This window comes from Silene latifolia, chromosome Y (assembly GCF_048544455.1).
Source record: "Silene latifolia isolate original U9 population chromosome Y, ASM4854445v1, whole genome shotgun sequence".
NCBI lineage: Eukaryota > Viridiplantae > Streptophyta > Magnoliopsida > Caryophyllales > Caryophyllaceae > Silene > Silene latifolia.
Window position 1 is genome coordinate 147,734,514 of NC_133538.1, and position 19,665 is coordinate 147,754,178.

The following is a 19,665-nucleotide window of genomic DNA, read 5'->3' on the forward strand; positions in this document are numbered from 1 at the left end:
ATTTCATCTTGTTTTCTTTCTTTACCTTAGAAAATTAAATCCCGACTCCTTCACTTACCCCTTTTTTCGAGTTTTTCACTTTTAAACTGACATCTCATGTCGGGATTTTGGGTAAAGAGAAGGGACCCGCTTTGCAATCCAACTTGTGCCAAAAATGATATTTTCAAATCCTCTCATTTTCTAACTACATGCATGCTATATACAAATGGTGGTTCTTTTGGAAATCCACCAAACCGTCTTATTGTTAGAGATTCAAAAAATTTCCTCTTCGGGAAGTGGGTCCCCGGGGTATATCACTTCGATAGTGCCCTTCTCATCACCATCATAATATCGTTTCACCCTTTGGCCATTTACTTTGAAGGTTCCACCTTCTTCACTCCAAAGTTCAAATGTGCAACAAGGGGAGATGTCCATCACTTTGAATGGTCCTGACCACCGTGATCGGAGCTTCCCGGGAAATACTTTGACCTTAGAATTGAAAAGGAGCACTAAGTCTCCTACACTTATATCTTTCTTCATGATCTTGGCATCATGCCATTTCTTGGTTTGGTCTTTGTAAATTTTGGAGCTCTCATAAGCCTCCATCCTCAATTCTTCTAACTCATTCATTTGGAGAAATCGGATATCTCCGGCGGCATCAAAGTCTAAATTCATTTCTTTGAGAGCCCACCAAGCCTTGTGTTCTAGCTCAACGGGCAAGTGAAATGCCTTGCCATACACAAGCTTGTAGGGCGTGGTACCAAGAGGTGTCTTGTATGCCGTTCTCAATGTCTATAACACGTCCGGGAGCTTTAGGGACTAATCCTTTCGGCTCTTGCTAGTCACCTTTTCCAAGATAGCTTTGATTTGGCGGTTAGAAACCTCCACTTGCCCACTAGTTTGAGAGTGGTAGGAAAGGGCGGTTTTATGCCGCACTCCATGTGACTCTAGTAATGCTTTGAAGGTGTTCTTGCAGAAGTGTGATCCACCATCACTTATAACCACTCTCGGGCTCCCGAACCTTGGAAAAATTGTTCCTTTGAAAATTTTCATGACAACCTTGCTATCCTTGGTAGGAGAGGCTACCGCTTCAATCCATTTGGACACGTAGTCCACCACCACCAATATGTACTCATTCCCACAAGAGTTGGGAAATGGTCCCATAAAGTCTATGCCCCAACAATCAAAGAGCTCAATCTCCAATATGTTTGTGAGGGGCATCTCATTCCTCTTTCCAATATTCCCAACCCTTTGGCATGCATCATACGATTTCACCAAGTAATAGATGTCCTTGAACATGGAGGGCCAATAAAATCCACCTTGGAGGATCTTGGCAATGGTTCTTGAGCTGGCCAAATGTCCCCCATAGGCGGAATTGTGAACTCGGTCAACAATCTCCATGCCCTCCTCCCTAGAAATGCACCACCGGAACATTCCATCCCCACACTTACGGAATAAGTGGGGATTATTCCAAAAGTACCGCTTGGCATCATGTCTCAACTTTCTTCTTTCACTTGGTTCAAAGTCATCCGGAACGAAACCATTCGCAAGGTAATTTGAGAGATCCGCTAATCAAGGAGTCTTGGTGCTAACTTCCATTAGGCTATCTTCCCTTAGCCATTCATTAATCAGTGCACTATTATCTTTAATTCCATGGTCCTTAATGGTCAATCTTGATTGGTGGTCGGCAACAACATTTTCCGATCCGGCCTTGTTCTTGATCTCCAAATCGAATTCTTGAAGTAATAGGATCAACCTCAAGAGTCTCGGTTTTGCATCTTTTTTCACCATCAATTGTCTCAAAGCGGTGTGATCGGTATACACCACCACTTTGGACCCAACCAAGTATTGCCAGAACTTTTCAATAGCATGCACGATTGCCAACATCTCCTTTTCGGTCATTGAATAGTTACATTGTGTTTGGTCAAGGGTCTTGCTTGTGTAATATATGACGTGTTGTATCTTGTCAACCACTTGCCCTAGGATCGCGCCCACCGTGAAGTCCGCCGCGTCGCACATAATCTCGAAAGGGAGATTCAAATCCGAGGCCCAAATTATTGGAGCCGTGACCAATGCTTCCTTCAACCTATGACAAGCTTCAAGACAAGAATCATCAAAAAAAAAAGGGACATCTTTGAGGAGTAATGAAGTCTATAGAATCCGGCGTGTCCTAGGAAACTCCTCACTCCCTTCACATTGGAAGGAGGTGACAAGTTTTCTATCACGGCAACCTTAGCACCATCGACTTCAATACCCCTTCTAGAGATAACGTGACCGAGTACAACCCCCTCCTCTACCATGAAATGGCATTTTTCCCAATTTAAGACAAGGTTGTGCTCCACACATCTCTTTAACACATTTGTCAAGTTGACAAGACCATGATCAAAGGTGTCTCCATGGACACTAAAGTTGCCCATGAAGACTTCCATGCTTTTCTCGAGAAAGTCCAAAAAGATTGCCACCATGCACTTTTGGAAGGTGACGGACGCATTGCAAAGCCCGAATGGCATTCTACGATATGCATAAACTCCTATGGGACATGTGAAAGTTGTTTTCTCTTGGTCCTCCGGGTGAATGGAGATTTGGAAAAACCCGGAGTAACCATCGATAAAGCAATAATACGCACGAGCATTTCGTCTATAAAGGGGATTGAGAAATGATCCATAAGGGTGGCGGCATTAAGTTTCCTATAGTCGATACACATTCGCCACCCGGTAACCGGCCTAGTAGGTAGGTGAGTCCCATCTTCTTGCTCCACCATGGTTACCCCTTTCTTCTTGGGTACCACGTGGACCGGACTCACCCATTTGCTACCCGTTATTTGGTAGATAATCCTGGCCTCGAGTAATTTCAAAACTTCAGTTTTTACCACCTCGGCCATTTTAGGGTTTATCCGCCTTAGACCATCTACCTTGGGCTTACTCCCCTCCTCTAGAATGATTCTATGCATAAATAGGCTTGGACTTAGCCCCTTTATGTCATCTATGCTTTACCCAAGTGAGCCTTTGTGAGTTCTCAAAAATTTTGAAGTTTCATCTCTTCTGACTCACTAAGGTTAGCATTTATGATCACGGGGTAAGCCTCCCCCCCACCAAGGAAAGCATACTTGAGTGAGGGGGGATAAAGGTTTAAGTTGTACCTTTGGAGGGAGAAGGCCCAATACCTTCTTCAAAAGCTCATCATCTACATCATGATCTTCTTTCATTACTTCATCATGTAGGGAGATTTGGAAAACCTCTTCCATCTTCGCCTCCTCTCGGGTCACTTCATGAACTACCTCATCAATCACTTTAATAGTGCTTAACGTTTTAACTTTGGGTCCTTTCATCAAATGTGGGAGGTTAAATTCGACCTTGTTGCCCTCAATCCAGAAGGTTAGCCACCCATTCTTCACATCAATAAGCACTCCTCCGGTAGCCTAAAACGGCTTACCTAGGATAATGGGGGTATGGCTATCCTCCGGGATGTCAAAGACAACAAAATCGGCCGGGATTAAAAGCTTTTCAACTTTGACGGGTATGTCTTCAAGCACCCCCAAAGGGCGCTTGACGGACCTATCCGCCAATTGCAGAGTTATGGTAGTAGGAGCGAGACTATGAATGCTGATTTTCTTTGCAACTTTTAAAGGAATGACACTCACACTTGCTCTAAAGTCACAAAGAGCTCTTGATATAGGAACACCACCAACTATACATGGGATTGAGAAGCTTCCCGGGTCACCAAGTTTAGTGGGCATCTTGTTAAGGATATGAGCACTACATGCCTCTTCCATTGCCACTATCTCTTGGTCACCCAAGACCCTCTTCCTAGTCAAGATATCTTTCAAAAATTTTGAGTAGGTTGACATGTTCAAAATCACTTCCGTAAAGGGTTGGGTTACTTCAAGTTTCTCAAGAACGTCACAAAACTTGGCATACTTGATGTTTTCCCTACTCTTTATGGCTCTTGAGGGATATGGAATATGAGAAACAAGTTGAGAATTTGGAGATACCTTTGGGGGATTTGCATTCTTTGTTACCTTAGTAGTTGGTTGTAGAAGTACCTCTTCGGTAGTATCTTCACCTCTTTCCCCTTCATAAGGTAAATCCTCAACCAAACCGTCAATATCCCTTTCCACTTGTGTTTTCCAACTTGAATATTCTCCACACGTCTTCTTCCCTTTCTTAGCTTCACTCATCCTAGCCGATGGTGTCATCGGTGGGCTTTCCCTTCCACCATTCATTTCCACCCGCTATCTCTTGGGATCCGTGTTAACTTTTACCTCAAGATGCTTATAGGGATCTTCAAGCTCTATCCCACTTCTCAAAACTATCGCATGAGCTTGGTTATTATTATAAGCGTCCTTTGAACTTTGTCCTTGGGCTAATAACCACCGGGTGGCCTTTGAGGGTTAGCAAGAGCATGAGAAGCCAATCGGGCTTCCATTTCCCTCATATCTTTAAGGTAAGTAGCTCTTAGGTTTGCTTGTTCTTGTTGGCTTGTCTTAATGAAATTAGCCATGTCTTGGCTATGTTGAATTTGCATGTTCTTCACCATCCTCATTAATTCATTTTGGGAGGGGTCACCTTGGGGTTCTTGATAAGGTTGATTGGCTATGGGCAAAGGGAATCCATAGTCATTCATAGTGTTGGCACCTTGTCTCCCTTGGTAATTCCCTCCAGGACCATTGTTGGTGAAGTTTGGTCCTTGACCTTGATCTTGAAACCCTTGAGCATACCCTTGCCCAAATCCTTGGTTAGCTTAATTCACTTGGTTCCCTTGATAGAAACATTGGTTGTTTTGATTGCCTCCAAAATCTTGGTAACCTTGAGGCTGGTTCCCAAAGTCTTGGTTTTGATTTCCGGGGTTATTTCTTTGGTTTGAGTATCCACCCCTTGGTTGAGAAAATCCGGGTGGATTATTTGGGGCTTGGGGTTGAAGATGTTGTGGGTTTTGAACATTGGTACTCTTGTAACTAAAGTTGGGGTGGTTCTTCAAACCCGGATGGTAGGAGTTGGTGTTTGGGTTGTAGATATTGGGATTGTTGTAGGGTGGTCTTGGTGGTCTTGTATTGTTGTTATAGCTTTAAAAGGCATTAACATCTTGGACATTCTCCTCATACCCCCCATTGTAGTTGTTAGCACACATGTCAAAGGTGTGGCCATTTTCCCCACATAGCTCACAAGGTGAAACTTGAACTACCTCCTCCATGGGTGGACCATGTGAGGTGGTAACTTGATGAACATGGTTCCTTTGCAATTTCTCAAGTTGCTTGGTAAGAAGATCGAGCTTAGCATTTGTCTCGGCATTTGAACTAGAAGAGTTCTCCTTAGGGTATTTTCCATTTCTCCTAAGAATATTTCCCCTTGATCCATTATTTCCTTTCGAGTCTGCCATCTTCTTAATTAGTGCCGTCCCTTCCTCATCACCCAAATGGTCAAATCCCCCTCCCATGGAGGCATTCACCATTTCTTTACTTCTAGGCAACAAGGTTTGGAAGAAGGTTTGGGTGATATACCATTTCGAAATCCCGTGGTGAGGACAACTAGCGATAAGGTCTTGATATCTATCCCATACTTCACCCAAGGATTCCCCATCTTCTTATTGGAAAGTGTGGATTTCATTTTGAAGCATGGAGATCTTGGATGACGGATAGTACTTGGCCATGAACACGTTGGCTAAAGCGTCCCAGGTTGTGAATGTATCCGGAGGGTGAATATTTAACCCCCGGTCCGCCTTACCCGTCAAAGAGAATGGGAACAACATCATCCTTAGAGTGTCTTCGAATAACCCATTCTTCTTCATCATAGAGACCTTTCTCTTGAACTTTCGTAGGTGAGCATAAGAATCTGCTTCGATGTGTCCCCCGAACAAATCTTTTTCAATCAACCCCACTTGGGCGGGATGCATCTCAAGTTGTTGGGAGCTAAGGTGCCGAAATTAATCGGATTACAAGAATCATTATGGTTAGGCGGTTGTGATCACGTAAAGCCATTGGAGGTTTTTGAGGGGGTGGTGATTGAGGTGGAGTTGGAATTTGAATGTTGTGAAATGGGTTTTCTATTGGGGTCTCAATTATGTCATTTGATTGTAGTGGGGTTATAGTGTCAATGATTGGTAGGGTGTGTGGGTTTTGTTGGTCTATGTTTGCTTAAGGAGGGTTCCGAACTCTATCAAGGATCCTTGTCCTCAAGGTCCTAAAAAGTCTTTCGGGGTCAGAATTGAAGTGTAGAGCTTGATGGTTCCTCTTAGGCATGCACTCGACAAACCGTTACTCTCCTAGTGTTTTTACACACTAGGGGAGGGCAAGAAATCATACACTCTACAATGAAGCACACAACTACTAAAAAAAACTAACAAGTGAGATAAAACTAAAGCTAAGACTCTTAATAAACTAATTATTACCTAACGCCATCCACGGCAACGGCGCCATTTGATGAGTAAGTTTATAGTCGTCAATTCTTACCATCAACAATATTTGTAAACCTAATTTAGGTAGTATAAATCAGGGTCGAACCACGAGGATGGTGGGGTGTATACTCAATTTAATATGAGTCTAGTTTAGTCGGGAAACAAGAGAGATTGATTCTAAACTAACAACTAAATTCAAACTAAAAACGAGTAATTAGCAATATGTGTAAACGATCAAATTAAAGTCTAGGGTCTTCGCGTTCATCTAAATGGGTAAGAGTGAACAAGGGTGAATAATGGGTCAAGGGTAAAGATTAGTCTAGGAAAATGACTCAAAATCTTGGCCTCCCTAAGGATGACACCTAACTATCATTAAGCATCCAATCCTCTCTTAATAATGCTATCAAAATCCTCCATAAACTTTCATAAACAAAGGACTTAAGCAAACAATGAACAAAGACATGAGCTTTCACTCACACAATTCATCAAACATCTTATATGCATGAATAAAATAACTAAACAATTTACCCACAACCTAAATATTAATCACCCAATCATCCCCTTAAGTCCCACTTAGAATCCCCCTAAACCCTAGGGGGTCACTACTCACACATAGACAAAAGGGAAGTGCAAACAATTGGGGAAGGACAAGCAAACACAATAGAAAGCACGGTGCAAATTACAACAAAGCAAAATGAAGAATTGAAATATAAACTATTGATTTAAACAAGTAAATAAGGAGAGAATTATACCAACAATAAGGAAAGATTGATACTTTGATTGAATTAAGGAAGAAATTCTTCAATATCTCCAAAATGCAACCCAATAACCAAATGTAAACAATTGAAACTAAGTAGATATATATTAATTTAGTAAGTAATTAAAGTGTAATTAAGGAAAGATTAGTTCTTCGCTTAAAAAATAATGCATAAACTTAGAGAATTTCTGAAATCTAGGGTTGTGTATCTAAAATGATTAAGGGAGGGGGGTATTAATACTACCCCTTGAATTAAACACAAATGAAGGCAAAGAGAAGCCCAAAATGCGACTGTGCTCCTGTGCCGGCACACCGGCTGCCGGCCTCCCTGCCGGCAGCGTCCTCCTCAAGTCCTGGATAACCACTTGCCTTGGGGTTTCTCTCTGTCGGTGGACCGGCTACCGGCCTGCCGGCAGAGAGTACTCCTTGGTTTATTCTCTACTTCATTTTTCTCAATACATGTTACGTGTTCCGGCTAACCGGCTGCCGGCCTCCTTGCCGGCATCGAGTCATTCTAATTCTGGCTCCAAAATATTCTATGAAATTTGCTAAGTGTTGGCATGTGTTCCCTGCCAGTGGACCGGCTGCCGGCCTGCCGGTAGAGAATACTTCTTCAGTCATTTCCTTCATTTGTGTGGTTGGGAAGGGTATCCCTGCCGGTGGACCAGCTGTTGGCCTACCGGCAGAGACACCTTTCTCAGCATTTTCCATCCTCTTATTCTCAAGCTAACTCGATCTTTAGCCCGCGCTTGCTCCTTCTTCCGTCTTGCCTTCTCTTAGGCCTATTCCCTGCAAATGGAGATGGGAATTCATAGTATGCGACCATGTGAAATTAAAGGGCAAAATGCAAGAGAGTCGGGGTCAAAATCGTGCCAAATGTGGTCAAAAATTATGAAAAGAAAGAGGGGAATTGGTCAAAAATAATCAATCATCAAATCTCTGCACACTTAAGCATTACTCGTCCCCGAGTAAGTAAGTGAGCAAAAACACGACCCTTAACCAACTACATGCTAATCTAGACTAATAATATTCAATGGTAGGCCATTAATGGGCCTCCTCCGTCACTTCAACTCGCACCGAAACACAATGAGGTATGCATTTCGATGTAAGGCAAGTGGGGGCTTGCGAGAAAAAAATGTGATGCATCCAACATGAAAGCACAAAAGCAAGTAATAGAATGCATCTAACAAAAAATTGGTCCACTTTCCTCATCTAAGTGGCCGAGTTTTCAGCTCAAAAACACGGTCTTGGTCGGGAAATACCGTCTCAGAATCCCAACGGAGGTGTCAAACCCCTAAGCGTGGCCCAAGCAACCCTCATGTGACTACAAAAAAAACCTCAAGAAACAAATTCAAGAGCGCGGAAAGGGGAAGTGAAGCTAGTCCTCCTAGATTTACAAGACCGACACAAGATTCAACCTAAGACCCATGAGTAAAGGGACCTAAGTCACGACATCCTCACGGTTTTCACTTGTCACTCATTGAAGAACGGGTGTTTTCATGTGATAAAAAGTAGCCAAAAACACTCACCTACTATGACTCGTGAGAACGTGCCTGCAATGTAATGTGTAAAATCTTTCTATGACCAAGTGAGAGGTAAAAATGGAGGGGGGGCGAGGGGGAATGCACAAAGCATGAAACAAGGGTTGTAGCGGGGCTAGGGAGTAGGACGAAACGGGATTGTTGCAAGCAACATTTGGATATGTGAGGTTCAAATCAAGAATGGTCAACATATCCCTTTCCACTTCTTATTGCAACACATGAGACACGTCCATGCCGTAACATAGAATTGATTACCAAAACTATGCAAAAATTGCATGAACCCAACTCAAATTGGAAAAACTTGAAAATAATCCTTTTATTTCAACAAATGGTAACGTCTACACCCTAACAAGAACCCGGTTTCCCAAGTTCAAGTAAAAATTGTGTAAACCCGACTCATTTTGGAAAAACATCAAATAGCCCCTTTATTTTAGCAACGACTTTTTCTACCCCTTTAAATGATGAGGAGGGGTGTTGCTTGCTCTTTTTCTTAACACAAATATATACAACCACAACTATCTCTTTTTGGATTTTCAAGAATTTTTCACTTTTCTATTTTGTTTTCCATTTCTAAATCAAGACCTGTTATTTATATACATCACCAAATAAATTCCAAACTTCTACCCAAAAGGATATGTTTACTATCCACCACTATGACCCAAATCACCTCTTAACACACGATTACAAAACCGACCAATTCTTGATCAAGGAAAGGTGTTTATGGAATGTAGCTAATTTATTGGGTTTGCCAAATGGAAAGGCTAAGGCTCAAAAGGGGTGCATCAAAAAAGGAAACAATGCAAGGGTCAAAACAAGGCTAAATTAGGCAATGTGAGGTTCAATTGTGTGCATTAATGTTTGTTTCATAAAATGTGCATGAAATGAAAGCAACTCGCGATCTAAGGTCGGAATGACACACTTGTGCGTCTAGACATAGCATGTCTCACAAGGAGACCTACTCACAATCCTAAACGGGGGTCGGGTATGAATGCACTCACCCTATGAGGCTCTAATACTCACGTATAAGTAGTTAAGTCAAGACCTAGTTCTAGCCTATGGTAATAGGTCTGACAAGGTGGTCTAGACTCGTTGGTTGTACTTCTCTTCCCTTGTAAAACAAAGTAGCCACGGGTGCGAGCCACGGGGAGGGGAAGGACACAATTGGGATATGTTCATCCTTGGGGTATGATACCCGTCGCTGTGAGTACCAAAGATAAAATTTATAATCTCTTATTAAGACTAACCTAGGCTAGTGGTAACAGGGTCGAACCACAAGGAGGCAGTTGTAAACTTTAGTTGATTTATGTTCAGTCTGAGGTAACTATTATGGGGGTTGATTTGAATTGGTCTAAGACTAAGAGCAAACAAAGATAATAAACTAAAAATACGATTTAAACAGATAAAAGAAAGGTACTAGGATGGTCGGGTCATTATAGCTTCGGCGGCAGCAAACTAAGTCGGTCTGAATCAAACACAGGTAAGGCGGGAAACAAAGAGGTCCTCTCGGTCCACTCTTAACAAATAGCATCTCTCGATCTCGCTATAGGTCCCTAATATCACTAATACTGACTCTCGTCCTGAAAAGTGACTAACGGTCTAAACTATACCTATCTTTCGATCTTAGCACAGTCTAGTCGATTTAATTGATGGTCAAAGAACCTTCCCTATCTTTTGATCTAATGGGTCAGTCACGAAATAGGTATCTAACTGGTCGCATGCATTCGATTCGTTAAATACAAGATTAAAACAATTAAAACGAATATAAAACCCTACGAGGTCAGTCGATCGACTGGCAATGTCAGTCGATTGACCAACACGCGAGACAGTCCTCTCTAATCTAATGCCGCCTATGCCATAAATCGCCTACATCCTAGCACTAAAGATTTAGCTACTCATGCTAAAGATGAAAACAACAATAAAACTCATAACGATTACTGAATTCATGCTTAAGGTAAATAACAACAATGACAAAACGATAATTGGCTTTCGGGACACTAGCTATCAATTCTATACTAATAATGAAAGTAAAACTATAAACTAAAATTAGGGCAGAATGAATACCGAGATTTAAGAGGAAAGATTAAGAGCAAGGGCAGAAATCCAATGCTAAAGATCGATATCCCAAACCCTAGATACTCGAAATAAACTAAAACTGAAAGTACTGTATTGTGAATAAAACTTGGATAAAAACTTAGATAGCCAAACTGATGGTTTCATGTTACGTTATATAGCAATCAACGCAACATCTTATTTCCTAAACCTAAACTTCACGGGCTTCAAGATTCACGGTCTTTCAATTCACGTCTGGAATAGAAATCCGGTCGATCGACTGATAAGGCTGGTCGATCGATCGCTCCTCAAACAAACAAAGTAGCTTTCGGAACCGAGCATTGGTCGATCGACCGAGGGTGGTAGTCGATCGACCTCGAGCTGCTATTTGACTTCTTAAAATACGTGGATTTGTCTTTTGGGCCTTGGATTGCGCACCAAGCTCGTTCCTTAAGCAGTTCCTTTACGTCATTTGCAATGCGATTACTTGGGGCGGATTTGGCTTGATTTCCGTTGAATTCTTCACATTTCGCAATAAAGTACAAAATACGGAAGTAGACGGAAATAGGGAGAAATGTAGCATAAACTACAAGAATGAGCTCTGAAATGCGTGTAAAATGGGATGTAAAACATCATATAAATGACACGCATCAAACTTCCCCAAACGAAACCCTTGCTTGTCCCCAAGCAAGAACTAGACTCGATCTAACGACCTAGTGGAACGAGTTCAAACTCAGAGCGAAATGCAAACTGTAAGGCCTAAACCAATTTAATGCACAACCAACAATCAATTAGTAGTGCGAATCATGCAAACGAATTATAAAGTCGTCAAAAACTGCTGAACCGTTGACTATAGAGACTTATCAAATTGGACTCTCGCGGGTCGCTCAAATCACTCAATTAAGCACAGGTGATATATTTGTAAGATAGAAAGAATTAATTTGTAGTGACTCTCACCTAACTACGACCTATGAGGACATGCCAGCAATAAAATATGAAAATGACCTCTACGACCGTACATACGCATTCCAACCGAACAGATGACCAATGACACATGCCGAGGTATATATGGGATATGTGAGGTATGGGTAAGAAGAGGCAAAACATTTTATGGTAAAGTGGAGGTACAGGTGATCAAGCTAGTACCAAAACGGAACCATATGGCAACATCCAACTTCTTGCTCATATTCAATCGAAACGGTGCTATAGCAAGCACAAATCTCACAATCCCCAGGTATAAAAGCAATCAACTAACTCCACATAAAATATGAATAATACATGGGAGCAAAAATCGCCAAAAGATAAGGATTGAATTATGCGAATTGATTCTCTTTCTTTTTCATTCCTTCGAACTCCAGTCGATCGACCCAGTAGAGCAGTCGATCGACTGATTTGAACAGTACAGAACCTCTTTTTTTCATTTCTTTTTCGAATCTTTTTTTCATTCTTTTTTTTTCTTTTGTTTCTTCCTTTCCTCTTTCTTTTTCCAATCATCATCTCAACAGAGCAAATGCCACCAAAAACGAGTAATAATCCCAAGAACACAAACTACTAGCTTGACAAAGGTAGGCTAAATGTAGGATGTAGTAAATGGGACAAAAAGGGAATTTTTTGGCAGTGTGGAGCTTATGGGTAAAATGAGAAAAGGAAACCTCTTCCACATGTGTCAACAAACCACAAACCGAATGCATACAGGTATTAAGTAGATCAAATTCATATTCATGCAAATTAAGGAAACATGTCTCATAAGGAGTACTACTCACATTCCTAAATAAACCGGTCATAAATGTCACCAGTTATGAGCTCTAATTCTCAGAATATATGATGTAGGTTGCCAAAATTCTAAGTCAAGTCTCAAGTTCAGCAGATAATTTAACGAAAACTCGTAGATATGCATATATGATTCTTTCTAATAACATGTTAATCTAGCAAGGCTCAGGCAAAACAGGTGCAAATGCAAAATCATCATAGAAATACTACCGTTCCGACTCGACCTATATGCTAAAATAAACGTGCATTTTATAACAATTTTTTGAATTTTTCAATTTTTTGATTTTTTTGATTTATATATATGAGGAAAGGACAAATGCAAGACAAAAAAAATAATCGTGAATGCAGGCAAATGAAATGCGACGCAACACCCTTCCCCAAACCAAATCGCACAATGTCCCCATTGTGCAAAATCATATAGTGAAGAAAAGAGAAATGGGAATTTGCGAGAAAATAAATAAGCAAGACAGAAAGGAAAGATATGGAACTCACAAGACTCTAAGCGCAGCAAAGGAAACCTCCCCAAACCAGCGTGAGCTAGGAGGTTTCGGTGATGATGCAGTTGCTACCAATAAGGACCTGAAAAGGCAATTAAAAACCACGCATAAGACCGAAGAAAACAATTTTGAAGCGTAAAAAATGTGCACAAATGAGGCAGTAGAAAAAATAGATAATTTGACGGAAAATAAAGTGGAGTAGAAGACTACCTTAGGTCCGCATATCGACCAAACATAGCAGGGGAGAGGTCGTGAACGAATATAGCAGCAGCAGTGGTCGATCGACCTCGGAGATCAGTCGATCGACCAGGTGGGCGTGAACAGTAGCTCCTGTAAACCTGCAATTCAGTCGATCGACCATTGGTGCCAGTCGATCGACTGAAAATACTGCTGCAGCGTCTTATTTCTTCGTAATTGCTCAATGATTTGAGCTAACAAGCTCTAAATACCTGCAAAAAGCACAATTATACGCGCCAAAATTTGCGCAAAACCCAGAACGAAGTCTAAAGTACTTAAAAATCTGAAGCAAAATAAAATAAAAGCGAAGTTTTCGCGCACACAAAAAGCAATAAAATAGGTTGAAAGCAATAAAATGTTTGTAAAGCTTTTGATCAACTAGTAGTTGATCAAGAAAGGCCAAGGAATGGCCCACTTCGTCGGCTTCTGGCTACTAGAGGTAGCCTCATTGGTGCTTATGTTATCAGTTGCACCCTTCTTAGCTTTGACAGTCGGAGAGCTCAATGGACCAACTTCGTCATCTCCCCAATCAAGGATTTCCTTGGACTCGTCGAAATCCAAATCAGCCCATCTCACCTTGGCTGGCTCACCTTCCACTTCCTCATCGGTCCCATAGCTTAAGCATCCAAGGCCTCCTCTTTGAATGATAGGCTTCTTTACAGCTGGCACAACTTGTAGCACTTCCTTCCCCAAACCTCTCCGCATTATCTAAAACAAAAGATTCTTCCTCCTTCTTGCTCCCAATCTGGGGCGGAGGGGTTAACACAGCAGTAGTAATAGGGACAGACAATTCAGGAAGCACAAAGTATGATCTCTTTTCAGAGACCGTATTACAAGTTACGGGCCACATGGCGTCCTTCTTTTTAGCAGGTTGGGCAAAAATGATAGAATGTTTCCCAACTTTGAAAGTCAAAGTTCCAGAGCCTACGTCAATAATCGCAGAAGTGTGTGAAACGGCCTACCCAAAATAATGGGAATATGGTCATCCTCGGGCATGTCAAGGACAACAAAGTCAACAGGAAGAAAACTTCCCTATCTCGGGACGGGTATGTCCTCTAGGACTCCTATAGGCTCGACCGCAGATCGGTCACCATCCGAATGTCATCTCGTTATTGCAAACCTGGTCAACTTAAGCTTCCTAGCTAGACTCAAGGGCATGACACTTATGCTAGCTCCTAAGTCACATAATGCCTTTTCGATAGAAAAGGTACCTATGCTGCAAGGAACTGAAAAACTGCCCGGGTCCTCTAACTTATGGGGCGCAGTGTGAGACAGATAAGAACAAGACTCCTTAGTAAGTGCGACAGTGTGCACTGTTTCAAGTGACCGCTTTTTGGACAACAGTTGTTTCATAAATTTAGTATAAGCGGGCACTTGGTTAACTAACTCAAGGAAGGGTACCTGAACATTCAGACTACGGATAACTTTCTCAAACTTACTGAAAGATACCTGTTCCTTGGTCGGCACGAGTCTCTCCGGATATGGGGCTGTAAGGAGTACCTTAGCCCTCTCCTCTAAGTCGCGTGTGCCGGTATCCTTGGACTTAGGCTGAAAGTCCGTCACCTTCTCTTTGTTGAAGCTAGACCCCTCCTCAGACCGTCTCAAATGAGAACCATTAACCGTCATCGGATCGAACTTCGGAGCCGGGACTGACCCATCAGCACTCGGGTCTGCCCCCAAAATTTTCGGGACGGTGGTTCCCCGAAACAAGTGGTCTCGTAGGTTATTTGGCATTAAAGGACGAAATTCTTCAGCATCAACAGCGATCTCAGTCGATCGACCACTCTCCTCAGTCGATCGACTGAGATGTACAGTTCCAGAAGCTCCTGTAACCCGTGGGTCAGTCGATCGACTAGGTACTTCAGTCGATCGTCTGAAACACCTGGCAGACGTCTTTTTCTTTGATTTGTTCGTTGAAGCTTTCTCTTGACTTGTTTCCGGCTCATCTTTTTCAACAGCATCCTCAACCATGGCAGGTACATCAAGGATGGACCCGCTCCTCAAAGTGATGGCATTTAGGGTATCCTTTTGTTCGGGTTGAGTGGGTAAGTGTCCGGGAGCTCGAGTGTTACTTTTACTAGCCAGTTGAGAATTTGGCTCTCTAGTAACTTCATCCCGGCCTCTCTTGCTTGGGACTCCTTTAGCAACAGATTCTTGAGCTCGGAAAATTCAGAATTCTGTGATTGTTGCTGCTGCGGCACATAAGGAGGTTTTTGGTACTGTTGTTGCTTTTGATGAGGGGGCACATAGGGTTGTTGCTGCGGCGGATGTTGGGTTGGATTTTGGATATTTTGGCTCCTCCAACTCAAGTTTGGGTGGCTTGGCTCGTAGTAGGTGTTTGTCTGCCTATAGTGTTGAAAGGCAGCACAAGATTCAAAGGGGCTAGGGCAGTTTTTCGAGACATGGCCCTCAATTCCACACCTTTCACAGACGAAGGGACCGTCTGACACTGCATTGACTTGGTACATCCCACCCTTAGAAGCTCCTCCTAGCTCATACTTGTCAAACCTCGCAGAAGAGCCTCAAGTGCAAAGAACAGAGGAGGATTCAGCAGCTCTCCTCTGGTTCCCTCTCGAATTCCCATACTCGGCCTTGTGGGTAGCTAGATCGTCAATGATCTTCCACCCCTTGGTTGCTCCCAAATTTTCAGCGAATCTTCCATTGGCTGCAGCATCCAAAATGGCCCTCTGATCGTCGTACAACCCATTGTAGAAATGATTGCACAAACTCCACTTTTCGAACCCATGGTGCGGTATGGTTCGCACCAACTTCTTGAATCGGACCCATGCCTCGTGGAAATTCTCATCTGGCCCTTGTTTAAAGCCCGTGATTTGAGCTCTAATAGCGATCGTTCTTGAAGTAGAAAAGTACTTCTTGTAGAATGACAATGCCAATGTATTCCAATCAGTGATCTCCTGAGCGGTCCGGTCTAAATCTCTATACCACTCCCTTGCAGCATCACGAAGGGAGAAGATGAACATGGTCTCCTTGATTTGATCCTGGGTCACGCCATCTGGTGGGGGAATGGAGCAGCAGTAGTCAATAAAGGTCTCCATATGCCTTGCTGCATCTTCATTTGCAGCTCCCCCAAACTGATTTCTCTCGACCATAGTAATGTAAGCAGGCTTTGGTTCGAATTTCCTGGCATCTCCCGGTAACTCGAACCCCTTATATAGATTGTCGGCTGTCGGCTCAGAATAACTAGCTATACTTGCTTCCTCGGCCATGACTTGGAATTTCCGAGGAGGTAATGTCTCGGCTGAAGAAGTGGAAATGGGCGAAGATGGTGGATTATCTTGAACACTCGTTCTCGTAGTAGCTTGACAGAGTACTCAGCTCTTCCTCTGTCGGTAATACTCTTTGTGTTCGTCTCAACTCGCGCAAGGATCTTTCAAGCTCAGGTTTCAACGGTACTAATTCTCCACCCTGTGACCTGTGCATAAGAAGAAACTACAAAAAGAATATAAGAAAAGTTAAAGGAACGGATGTCCCTTAAACTAAGAAAGACTAAAAATAAAAACAACTAAAATTAGGACTATTGCTTCCCCGGCAACGGCGCCAAAATTTGATACCGTCATTTGTGAGTACCAAAGATAAAATTTATAATCTCCTATTAAGACTAACCTAGGCTAGTGGTAACAGGGTCGAACCACAAGGAGGCAGTTGTAAACTTTAGTTGATTTATGTTCAGTCTGAGGTAACTATTATGGGGGTTGATTTGAATTGGTCTAAGACTAAGAGCAAACAAAGATAATAAACTAAAAATACGATTTAAACAGATAAAAGAAAGGTACTAGGATGGTCGGGTCATTATAGCTTCGGCGGCAGCAAACTAAGTCGGTCTGAATCAAACACAGGTAAGGCGGGAAACAAAGAGGTCCTCTCGGTCCACTCTTAACAAATAGCATCTCTCGATCTCGCTATAGGTCCCTAATGTCACTAATACTGACTCTCGTCCTGAAAAGTGACTAACGGTCTAAACTATACCTATCTTTCGATCTTAGCACAGTCTAGTCGATTTAATTGATGGTCAAAGAACCTTCCCTATCTTTCGATCTAATGGGTCAGTCACGAAATAGGTATCTAACTGGTCGCATGCATTCGATTCGTTAAATACAAGATTAAAACAATTAAAACGAATATAAAACCCTACGAGGTCAGTCGATCGACTGGCAATGTCAGTCGATCGACCAACACGCGAGACAGTCCTCTCTAATCTAATGCCGCCTATGCCATAAATCGCCTACATCCTAGCACTAAAGATTTAGCTACTCATGCTAAAGATGGAAACAACAATAAAACTCATAACGATTACTGAATTCATGCTTAAGGTAAATAACAACAATGACAAAACGATAATTGGCTTTCGGGACACTAGCTATCAATTCTATACTAATAATGAAAGTAAAACAATAAACTAAAATTAGGGCAGAATGAATACCGAGATTTAAGAGGAAAGATTAAGAGCAAGGGCAGAAATCCAATGCTAAAGATCGATATCCCAAACCCTAGATACTCGAAATAAACTAAAACTGAAAGTACTGTATTGTGAATAAAACTTGGATAAAAACTTAGATAGCCAAACTGATGGTTTCATGTTACGTTATATAGCAATCAACGCAACATCTTATTTCCTAAACCTAACCTTCACGGGCTTCAAGATTCACGGTCTTTCAATTCACGTCTGGAATAGAAATCCGGTCGATCGACTGATAAGGCTGGTCGATCGACTGCTCCTCAACAAACAGTAGCTTCTAGAACCCGAGCATTGGTCGATCGACTGAGGGTGGTAGTCGATCGACTGGCTGAGCTGCTATTTGACTTCTTAAAATACGTGGATTTGTCTTTTGGGCCTTGGATTGCGCACCAAGCTCGTTCCTTAAGCAGTTCCTTTACGTCATTTGCAATGCAGATTACTTGGGGGCGGATTTGGCTTGATTTCCCGTTGAATTCTTCACATTTCTGCAATAAATTACAAAATACGGAAGTAGACGGAAATAGGGAGAAATGTAGCATAAACTACAAGAATGAGCTCTGAAATGCGTGTAAAATGGGATGTAAAACATCATATAAATGATACGCATCAGGGTACTCGCTTCCCGACCTTGACCGTAAATGTGTTCCTTTAAAAGTGTAAATGTCAACAAAAGTGTAAATGTTGTCAGAATGCTAACTCAAATTAAAACTATAATAATAACAATTAAAAGGTGACTATTACAATTAAAAAGTGTAAATGTAAAACTATAGCAAAAGTAAACATCCAAATGTGTAAGTGTAAATGTCAGTAGAAATACAGTGTAAATGTGATGGTTTAGAAGTGTAAATGTCAGCAAAAGTGTAAATGTTGTCAGAATGCTAACTCAAATTAAAGCTATAATAATAACAATTAAAAGGTGACTATAACAATTAAAAAGTGTAAATGTAAAACTATAGCAAAAGTGTTCATGTAAATGTTGTCAGAATGCGTTGATACTACTCAAAACTCAAATTAATGAAAACCCAGCATGAAGATTTACTTCTAACAATCTTCATTTCAAACCCAGTAACAAATAATAATAACAAGAATGAACAAATTCAGAAGGAATAACCTAGTTTTAGAGAGAAGAAAAGAGAAAAAAGAAAGAATCCAGTTGGAAATAAGTGTGTTAAGGAAGGAAGAATGTGGGAGTGTAAACATAGTACAAAAGATATGTTCTTTTGTCCGCCAGTTTTGATCATTGGGAAGGACAATTTACAGGAAATGTTGTCCTCTTTCCTACCCAAACTTTTCCCTTTTTTTGGCCTATATGTTGTGAAAAATCTCCACCTTAGATGTTGTCAATCTAAGGGTCCTTATAAGGACTTAAGGACTCGAATGAGGTAAGGGACTCATTAGATCTCCTCTCTCTCTCTCTCTCTCTCTCTCTGAGAGAGAGAGAGAGGTGGGATCCGGTGAGAACGACCATTCGGTGAGAACGGTGAGAACGCACTAGATACATTAGAATTAGAATATATATATATAAAAGGTGTACCTTTTTTTTTTTTTTTACCAAATCTCATATACACTTTTAACTAAAGTAGGTACGCTTTTTACCAAAATTCTATATACGCATTTTAAGAATGTAGATACACTTTTTTTTTACCAATTCTCATATACACTTTTAACTAAAGTAGGTACACTTTTTACCAAAATTCTATATACGCATTTTAAGAATGTAGATACATTTTTTTTTTTTACCAAATCTCATATACACTTTTAAGTAAAGTAGGTACACTTTTTACCAAAATTCTATATACGCATTTTAAGATTGTAGATACACTTTTTTTTTTTTACCAAATCTCATATACACTTTTAACTAAAGTATGTACACTTTTTACCAAAATTCTATATACACATTTTAAGAGGGTAGGTACACTTTTTATTCTAGGTACATTTTTTAAGTGAATTCTATATACACTTATTTTT

The 19,665-nt window shown here is 41.4% G+C and overlaps 1 protein-coding gene and 1 non-coding gene across 2 annotated transcripts; one reads left to right on the forward strand and one right to left on the reverse strand.

Moving 5' to 3' along the window:
- Positions 1 to 252: 252 nt before the first annotated feature.
- On the reverse strand, positions 253 to 654 carry LOC141629141 (uncharacterized). Its single transcript, XM_074442191.1, has one exon. The coding sequence runs from the start codon at positions 652 to 654 to the stop codon at positions 253 to 255; it is 402 nt and encodes a 133-aa protein (XP_074298292.1).
- Positions 655 to 5,485: 4,831 nt separating this feature from the next.
- Positions 5,486 to 5,592, forward strand: LOC141636381 (small nucleolar RNA R71). Its single transcript, XR_012540998.1, has one exon. It is a non-coding gene; the product is annotated as a small nucleolar RNA R71 (small nucleolar RNA).
- The last annotated feature ends 14,073 nt before the right edge of the window (positions 5,593 to 19,665 follow it).